This window comes from Oryzias melastigma, linkage group LG23 (genome assembly GCF_002922805.2).
Source record: "Oryzias melastigma strain HK-1 linkage group LG23, ASM292280v2, whole genome shotgun sequence".
NCBI lineage: Eukaryota > Metazoa > Chordata > Actinopteri > Beloniformes > Adrianichthyidae > Oryzias > Oryzias melastigma.
This window is the reverse complement of record NC_050534.1, coordinates 15,107,010-15,116,951: the sequence shown is the minus strand read 5'-3', so window position 1 is coordinate 15,116,951 and position 9,942 is coordinate 15,107,010. Positions and strand designations below refer to the sequence as shown.

General features: G+C 40.2%; 2 protein-coding genes across 15 annotated transcripts in view; one reads left to right on the top strand and one right to left on the bottom strand.

Moving 5' to 3' along the window:
* impdh1b (IMP (inosine 5'-monophosphate) dehydrogenase 1b) overlaps positions 1–9,942 on the top strand; it is an 87,256-nt gene that overhangs the window by 32,702 nt on the left and 44,612 nt on the right. For 13 of the 14 annotated variants that reach the window (XM_036210333.1, XM_024282863.2, XM_036210337.1 and 10 more), the window contains one exon: positions 609–2,227. The exons of the other annotated variant lie outside the window; for it this stretch is intronic. In XM_036210333.1, coding sequence (XP_036066226.1) covers positions 609–630 — 22 coding nt within the window. In that variant the 3' untranslated portion in view covers positions 631–2,227. Of the gene's footprint in view, positions 1–608; positions 2,228–9,942 lie in introns of those variants that run through there. 14 annotated transcript variants of the gene reach the window in all.
* LOC112152908 (proline rich transmembrane protein 4) overlaps positions 4,784–9,942 on the bottom strand; it is a 28,557-nt gene continuing 23,398 nt past the window's right edge. Inside the window, exon 4 of the mRNA XM_024282768.2 lies at positions 4,784–7,347. Coding sequence (XP_024138536.1) covers positions 5,345–7,347 — 2,003 coding nt within the window. The 3' untranslated portion in view covers positions 4,784–5,344. The remainder of the gene's footprint in view (positions 7,348–9,942) is intronic.

Here is a 9,942-nt window from a genome sequence, read left to right as displayed (position 1 = left end):
ATGATGTGAAACTTAAGAAATGACGCGACCAATCACAAAATTCATTTGCAATACCCAGTTTCAACCACTAGGGGGCAGCACACAGTCATTTTAGACCATTTTCTGGAATTAAACAAGTTAATTTAGTGAAAAATGTGGCAAAGACCAACAGACAGCACTCTTATAAACGTCAACAGCCAAAAATATAGATACACTTTTGACAACTTTAAGGATTTCAGCAAAGAGAGAATTCTCCAAAAGAAATTAAAGTAAATAACTTTACTACTGTGTCTTGTGAGTAAGCTTTGACCTGGCCTTTTGGTTTAGCCTGAAAAACCCCTAACATTTTTAGTGTTCCTCATTCATGGATGAAAACAAAAATCTTCAAAAATCCACTTTTCAATCTAAATGCAGAAGTTTCTATTGTAAATTTTGAAGATTTAATCATATTTTTGCTGCACGTTTTACAATTATTTTCATTTAAACTGTTGGAAAAAACCAAAACAGCACATTTATCCTGCTTTTTGTTTCCCTCCTCATCCCACAACCCACATTTTCACAAACTTCTTTTTTTTTTTTCCTTTTTGAACCAAATGTTAATTCTTTATTTTTGTTCTTTTCCTCTACAGTTATGAGAAGCGCCTTTACTAAAGGGCCGGAATGCACTTCATAACCAATCTTAACGGTGACCAAATGTTAAACCGCCACTTCTGCCAAAACGCCATCCGCCAGGTTCACACACTTGGGTTCTCCCGTGTCATTCCCAATCCCTCTCTTTGTCCCCAGACCGTTGATTTGGGCAGGAGAGGAGCTTTGTAGCAAAACGAGAACCTTCAAACTTTTCCGAACCCAAAACCTTGGACTATACACGTTAAGGAAATGGCACAGCAGGGATTTTTGGAATAACATTTACACCTATCCGAAGACTGTCCAACCATATTTCAATTTCATACACGAATAGAACGAAAAATGTGAATCGATGGATGTGAGAGAACAAAGTGAAGGTACTTTTTCTGTCCAGAACAGCCGTGGTGCAGATCGGCAGTATCTTCCTCCGTTTTTTTGTTTTGTTTTTAGATTTGTCCACTTCCTCTTCACACACTTTCTGCATTTCTACGTTGTTACAGTTAAATTATGTTATTCCGTTCACTCCGTACGTCTCGTTTTTATAGATTCGTGTTTGTTAGCTTATCTGCAATCAGTCCTGCTTTCCTGATGACACTCAAACTTTCTGAGCCAAATAACCCCGCCCCCTCTCTCTGAGTGTTCACGTGGGACCAAAAGCTTCAGATCAGGTACATTTATAAGAGGAATCACAAATGACAATTGAAAATGAACTTGAATACTTTCCAAAAATCTTGATTTCACTCTTCCTGGGGGCTTTGAACTTAGCATGAAGGGGTTTTGATATGCATGTTTGCTTTTTCACTCTATTTATATTCCGCTTTACCTGCATACATACTGCCAAGTGTATTTACACCTCTTCTGGTTTTCTAACTTAAAACTTTTGCAACTTAATTACTTGTTTTGTTGTTTTGCGTTGATGTTGCGGCATACGTTCTCTGTAATAAGTTACATGTTTGTTTTTCACCAGAGATATGCCTTGAAAACAGAGATGGTTAAACACTGCACGCTCAGTCGAAACGTTCGAGTCCACAGACAGTTTTGGTCTCCTTTTCTTAGTTGGTCGTGCAGCTTTTGTAGACGTAGGTTTTTCTACCGTTTTCATACAGGACGTCCCGACTGTGGATGCTGTCTTAATTTTAGAAGCGAAGTTCCTTCTTGCGTACAAGCCGGGAGGACACAACACAGGGTTTGCTTGAAGATGGACCTCAACTGAACTCCAGTTAAACGTAAATGGGGGAAAAAAATAGAAAAATATACACCTGTTTTCAGTTTGAGGCCACTCCCCTCTTAGAGGTCAGGTTTTGAAATGTCTTATTGTCAAATACTAGGTCATTTTTAGTCCATCCGAAAAGCACAACTATCATAATACCAGAGATATATTATTTTTGTGTTGCTCTTGTATGATTTTCAGCCTTTTTTTTTAACAGTTGCCATAGTGTTGTGGCAGCTTCCACAGTCACAGCTGGCAGTTCTGTTTCTGAATGAATGGTGAAACACTCAGTATTTAGTAAATCCATTAGAGGATTATGAGGAAAATCAGAACATGTTTACAGTGAAACAGGAAGAGGAAACTTGCTTTTGCTGTTTATTATGTCAAAAGAATAAATTAATATTCCAGTGTGTGGACTACTGTCTTTGTTCTTGACTTCCAAATACTACAAAAAAAGGGAACACCTAAACAAGTCAATCACACTTCTATGCAATGCTTTGGTGACTTTTAAATACTGGCCGTGTTGTTACTCCCGTGGCCCTACATCAGGGGTCTGCAGCCTGCAGCTCCAGATCCACATGTGACTCTTTTATCTCTCCATGGTGGCTCTTTGGTCAAACATAAACTTAGTCAAAAAAGCCCTTAATCTAACCAAAGCTACTGGAAAAAAAAAAAAATAAAAAAATAAACAAAGCCCGCAAACGAAGACTACCAAGGTCCAACCCCAAACTAACATAACAAAACCCAGCAGTGTAAGACTAAGGACAAAGAAGGGGAAAAAGAACAAAAAAGAAAATAGTGTAAGTTGATATGTAAGTTTTTACGTCCCGGTTGAACTAAAGAAGCCTTGTTTGCTCAACGGTACCTCCAGAATGAACCAATTTTATATGCAAAACAAAAGTTTAATCTTTCATGAGTTAAAATACATATTATCTTGTGCTGCACAACACTGGTAATAAAAAAAAAATCACATTTTGAGATGCTAGGTTCTTTATATATGTTTGCATTTGTTTGTGCCATAAAAGAGGCATAATTAATATTTATTATTAAAAAACAGAAGGTCGTGAATGCAAATCCAAATTTCTTAAAGGCTAAAGTAAGACTATGCGGCTCCTTCTAGGTTTTGATCAGTAAAAATCTGGCCGAATTTGGCTCTCTTACTGATGAAAGTAGCTGACCCCTGACCTAGACATTGTCTACAACCCCCTCAAGTGGCCCAGATAGTGCGACATCAGTGCGAGTTGTGGCAAGAAAGTTTGCGTAGTATCCAGATTATGGAGGTGCTACCAGGAGACAGGGCAGTAACCCCACATCGGAACCTCCTACCTTTGTGCAAGCAGAACCTGCCAGAGCCCTGCAAAATGCCCTACCACTAATGTCCACGTCTGCTCAAACTGTTAGAAACAGGCTCTATGAGGATGGGATTAGGGCCTGATGTCTGCAGGTGAGAGTTGTGCTTACAGCTCAACACCGTTCAAGATGTTTGGCATTTGCTAGATAACACTGAATATGGTAACTGATACCCTGTGCTCCTCACACATGAAAGCAGGTTTATTTGAACACGTGATGGAGAACGTTCTGCTGCGAAATCGTCCAACATGACCGGTTTGGCAGGGGGTCAGTAATGGTTTGTGGAGGGTCGCACAGCTACTGAGTGGAGGTTCTCAGACCCCTTGTGAGACCATATACTGGTACGATTTGTCTTGGGATCCTCCTGATGCAAGACAATTCTAGACTTCATGTGGATGGTGTGTGTCAGCAGCTTCTGCTAAATGAAAGTATTGATTTAAAGGACTAGCCTGCCAGTTACCTAGACCTGAATCCAATTGAGTAGATCTGGGACAGCATGTCTCCATCGGTCCATCCACCACAGACTATCCAGGAGTTGGTGGATGCTTTGGTCCAGGTGTGAGAGGAGATCCCCCAGGAAACCATCTAGTACCTCATCAAAAGTTTACCTAGGCATTGCAGAGAAGTCGAACAGGCATGTATAGGCCACGCCTACTACTGAGTCTCAAAGACATTACACTGAAGTTGGATCAGTCTAGTGTGTTTTTCCACTTAAATATTAAGTGTGATTCCACATTTAGACCTCCATAGGCTAATACATTTAGTTTCCATTAATATTTTTTGTGTAGTTATGTTGTCAGAGCATGCAACCATGTCAGGGGTCTGCAACCTTTAACATTTAAAGAGTCAACAGGGTCACAACTCAGCGGGAGCCATACTTACAAAAATAAGACGCTACTTTGTATTTAAGTTATTTTTGCTAATATGATAAAATCAACGAATTGTTGTTTTTTTATACATGAATAAAACATAAAAAATACAAAAAATATATAATTTCTAAAAATAAAATATATGATGACTTCCTTTCAAAATAAAAGTCATAGGATTATCTCAATGCAGCAAATATTGTAGTAGGTAGTTTAATGTCAGCGGTAACTAAAAAAAAGACTATACAGTTTATTTTATAGTTTTTGTTGAAAATTCATAAACTTGGCTATGTAGAAATAATTCAGAGCTTATCAGTGACCTTTACAGTGTTTTTTGGACCACATGGCACAAATAAAACCCTTTAAACAGTTAACTTTATTTTAATCCTTTGTAAAAATTCTGGTTACTGACCTCAAGTTTCGAAATGCTTTATGAAGTTGTAACGCTTGATGGATTTCTGGAGCGTTGTGGGTACCGCAGTCAGGAGCCTGGTGGAGTGATACGTACTATTCAAATGTTTGTGAATGACTTAAATGAAATTTGACTGTTTTGTTTGATTAACATGCCTGACAGTACTTTTTAAAATGAAAAACATTTCAATTTTCTGTAACCAGAGAGGAGCCTTAAGTTGCAGACCACTCAACTATGTCAAGAATTTAAAACAAATTTTTCATTTGTTCAGGTATAAGATTTGGCTTTGTAGTGTTCACTTTAGTTTTTTTAGCACTATAGTAAAAAAATACACTCATATATTATAAAAGACTTTTATTTAAACAATGTATTCATATGAAACATAAATAAATTAGAATTCCAGTCATAACAAATGCATTAATGAAGCCTTTGAGGAGTAATGCGTGCTTTTACCAGTAGAGGGCACTGTTTGATGAACTTAGAAGCTCTTCTTCTTGGGAGGTTTTAGCTGATTCAACCAAAACAGGATGTAATGATTCATTTAGAAATGTATAACCTCAGTAGTATTTAATTACTTAACTCGATCACAGTACGATCTACTTGAATGTTGGAAAGCAATAACACATACACAAACCAATTCTTGTTATCACCACGTATCAGATCGTAATAAAGACACAAAATGTACAAATTACCTCTTGGCTTTTGACAGTCTTGGCACTTAAATTCTTGGTGATCTCAACTAACCAAACAAAAATCTTAGCAAAACGTCCATAAATGTTTTGGCAGCCACAAGTCCTTCATGGTGTACGTAAAGCTGACATGCAATACTGTAAGAATCCAGTTAAATGGGTACACAGAGGAGACGCTCAGACCCTCCAAACGATCCTTCATCAGCCTCCGTTATAAATCAATGGTCTCGCTGCAGATGCTGGAGGCATCGATTTGTCTGCAAACACTGATGAATTCTTCCTGCACGGATTGATCTGCTGCAGCTGACGGGTTTAGGCTCTCCTGTGAGGCCGACCCCAGAGTTTGGTACTGTCTTTGTGGGTCGGAGGAGGTCAGGAGGTCCGCGCCCTCCTCCTCGAGAAGGAGCTTTCTGTGTCGCCCTGGGCTAGGACAAAGGACCAGAGAGGAGCCTCCCAGAGAGGCTCTGTAGAGGGAACAGGAGGAGGAGCTGCCTCTCCAACGTTCAGGGGATGAAGAGCAGGAGGATGAGCACTTGGAAGGGGCGTCACCTTGGGGCTGAGAGGCCATCTCCAAGCAGGACGAGGTTCGATAGAGACCTGGGTCGGCCGAAGGAGGGTCTCTGCTTGGAAGTGTCCAGTGGTTGTTTCCAGATATGTCGCTGCAGCGAAAAGGCCTTGCAGGACTGAAGAGGCTCATTGGAAATAAGGCCTCACTGAAGAGTGCTTCATCAATGCTGCGGCGCAGGTTTATAGGCGAAGGTGGCCGCAAGTCGGTGGTAGAGTCACTAGTAAAAGAAGATCCACCTGAAAGCTCCCTACCGCCCACATCCTCAGGTTTCTCTGAGCTCCTTAAGTCCATACTCATCTCCAGGTCTCTGTACGCCAAGGCCCGGTTACTGTGGTAGAGGAGATCCAGCCCATTTAGGCTACTGCCGAGCCTTTCGTCCATCAGAGTGTACAGAGGCAGGCTTTCCGTCTCTGTAAGCCCCACAGTGTCAACGATGGCTAGCTTCTCATGTTGGGTCAAAGTCCATTGGTAGCTCCCTGGAAGAATGGGAGACTTTGATGACAGCAGTTCAGTCCAGCAGCTTCCAGCCCCCGGAAGCTGGTCAGAACAATAGATGGGTTGCGCAACCACAAAGGCTAAGGTGAGGCACACCCCAAGCTCACAAACTCTGCAGCTAAACTGAAAAGCCCACCAAGGCCAAGGATGGAAGACCTCCTTCCCACCAGCAACACCCATTGCATTGAGCATTGCGTACAGCTGAAGGCCCGCACACGCTAAAGAAAACAACGCTGAAAGACAAACCATGATAGCTGCACGGTTCCAGTCCCGGCTGTCGGCGAAGGGGCAGCGGTTGTAGCGCTCGGCAGGAGTAGGAGATGTGTTGTTCAGGTGGTAGATGTGCTTCGAGTCTGCCCTGACGTAGATGTAGAAAACAAAGTAGGCAGCAGATAGAAAGGTTGCCAGCGCCACAAAGGCTCCACGGGAGATGAGCGACAGAAAGAGGCACAAGTGAGGCTTTTGCTGGTAGAAATTCAGCAACGTGGCTGGACCAAACGCAGCAGCAAAGTGCAACACAACCAGACAGGCCAGGAAGCATGGTCTCTGGAAGGCAGAGTAGGAGAGCTGCATTCTTGAACGCATCGAAAGAAGGAGAAAAACCAACCCAAACGCGGCAGTGAGACATGGAAAAGGCGCTTCGTAGAGCATCAGCGAGGCCTCGGTGGAGCTAATGCGATCTTGATAGCCGTACGCATCGTACAATAGCGAGAACGACCGGATGCTACCTGCAGCTAGGAGGAACAGGCTGACCAGAGTGAAGTAGCCACATCCAGATGGACACCGCAATGGCAAGCAGAGCAAATTGAGGGCAGAGGCAAGGGTCAACAACGCAAAAACACACCCAGTGCCATAGATGTGCGCCTCCCAGGCCAGACCCCAGGCTGCCATGGCACTGTTCCAGTCCGTATACAGAGGCACCAACATGGGTGGAGCTGGCAGAAGAAGAGGATTGTTTGACTGGTTTATAGCAGAGGTGTTCTGTGTGGGCTTCATGTCCACTGAGGCTGTAATATTCCCAGTTGAAGAACCGTTACAGATTCCAGAGAACTCTTTGTTGCAGTCTGGAAGCAAGGTGAAGTCAGTTTTAGCAGGAGCGGACATCCAGTCTTCGGTATACGGAAGAGTAGAAGGAGTTTCCAAAGGATTCCCTGCAAAGGAGGAACACAGACTGGTTGTAGATATTTGGTGGAATAAACAAAATGACTATCAAACTGTCAGTAATGGAACAGAAAAGAAAAAAAGTCACAAACATTTTCCAGTAAACCATTTTCTGCTAGGGGTGCAGAGAAAAATCGATTTGTGATATATCGCGATATTTCATTTGGGAATACTTTAATTGATTTAAAATGCTGACAAGATTATATTTGGTTAATTATTTATGAGTGTCCTTTATACTTTTGTTTTCCACCTAAACCTCCCACCGTGAGCGTCTTTGGGCAGCTCTACACCCCACCAAAACAACAACAAGATCTGGTGAGAACCAGCCTGTTGTTATGAGATATATACTACTTAGTTTTTACTTTAATGGGTACCGAACCAAAACTCTCTACCACGTCGCTGCCAGTATCATATATAAACTCCTGTTCAAGAACCGTTCAGACTCCTGAACCGTTTAAATGCTAGATTTAGCAATGTTAGAAATAAATAGAAATTTATTTCCTCAATCATAGTATTAAGCTACTCTATTTTTTGTCTTATACTGAAAAATATATCATTGTGGAAATCAGACAATTTGACTGTTCCCTTCAAAGACATTTTTTTTTATTTACCAAAAGAAAAGCAGCATTAATTTGTAGGTAAAAGCAACTTGTACATGAGATACAGGGATCATTAAATAAAATTAATTTTACCATTTTATTACAGTGAAAGAAATATTAATATTCAGGTAGAGTCATACTCTTAAAAAAGAAAGGGAACAATTGTTCTGGTTCAGTCTTTGGATATATTGCGATACATATCGTATCGTCAATACACACCCCTATTTTCTAAATCACATCTGCAATCGTTTTCAAACTGATGTTTTTGTCAACTACTGATTAACAACAATTAGAATAACTAAGAAATGAAAATTAAAGCTTAATTTTTGTATAAAACGTCCTCTATTATGAGAAAAATATGTTTAGAAACACCAAAAACACAATTTTCATCATTTTAATGTGCAATTCTGTTTGTTTTAATTTAACTTGGAATACAGAATAGCCCTTTCTTCTCATTTTTAGATGCAAAAACACAAAAAAATGTTAAGCTAGACTGTCAAAGTAAGAACTTAACATGGTAGGAAATGTGAAATTATACGTTTTAAATGGAAGCGACCCCCACAGATAAACAAAATTATGGCATATCTTTCATCTACGTGTTTTTATTTTTAATGTCATTTTCATTTTTACCACAAAACATGAATCTATCAGTTGAAATTAATTTGTGGAAAAAGTGGAACCCAGCAAAACGGGTGTGCATATGCGTGTGGGTGTAGCTGCCCACTCAAAACCGCAGAGCCAATTTTCCCTACAATATATAAATCATCTGGAGTTTTTATGTAATTTACCCATGCTATACAGCTATATGTAATATATAAATATACATCACTCAAACAAACCACTTCACACAGTTTTATGTCCTACAGCTGGACATAAAGGCTCATTTTTTTACCCTCCTACTTACTTCTGATCTTCACACTCAGCTTTTTATTTATTTTTTTTCTCTGAACGTTCCCATCGCAGAGAGAGACTGTTCCCTTCTTTCAAAATAAAAGCATTCTTCTATTGCTGTGACAGCATTGTTGTCTTTACAAAGATAAGCTCTGCTAGTTTCAGAAGAGCCAAGCAAGACAATAACTCCTCCATAAAGAGCCTCCTGCTATAAAAGACCACAGGGACGGGCGGCTGCAGCACGGTCACGATGGATTGCCTGTGCAGTTAATCACAGAGCCGATGGCTTTTATGAAGTGTAACATAAAAGCATTTTGCAGTAATACACATGTTGCATACATATATTTTGCCAATTAAAGTGCAAGCTTATTTTTTTAAACTGAATGTTCACCTGGAGAATACATTAAACTTTTATGGACTCAAACATGAAACGAGCAGTTTTAAATCTTTGTATATGCAAACCATAAATCACTTTTTTTATATTTTACTTCTACATCCTGTATGTTCGTGTTATTTTTCTAGCGTTTCCCACCCTATCCTGCTTTCAAATTGAGCTTTAGTTGATGATTTCCCTTTTAGACATGCCTTTAAAAAGGGGGGAACTCCCTTAGGTGGATTTGTTATTTTTAAACCAGCACACACGGCCCCGCTCTCTTTAACTGCCCTTTAAGTGTCCTATGAAAAGAAACCTTTTTTCCCAGATTCTTTTTAAAACTTTCATTTTTTATGTTAAGAAATATGAAAATGTCTGATCAGCTTTTTGTCTGCGCTGACATTCAGATGGAGTGGGAGAAGAGTGTTTTTCATCAGCGCCTTCCCGCTGTTTGTCTTTATCGCTTCTTTGTTTACTGATCTCACAGCTGAGTTGGTGTCGGAGCTTGTCATAAAAATGTCAAGCTTAAGGACGGACTGTCACATTCAGCTGACAGAGCTCCTCCGAGTGTGATGCTGCAGTTTACTTTCGCTCTGAGCTATGCTGAGCTTCATCTTTTCCTGAGCAAAGACAGAATGACACTTCTGCTTTGCTGCGTTTTCTTTGTATTTCTTATTCTTTCAAAATAAAACACTGTGATTCTTTTTTTTTTTTTTTTTTTT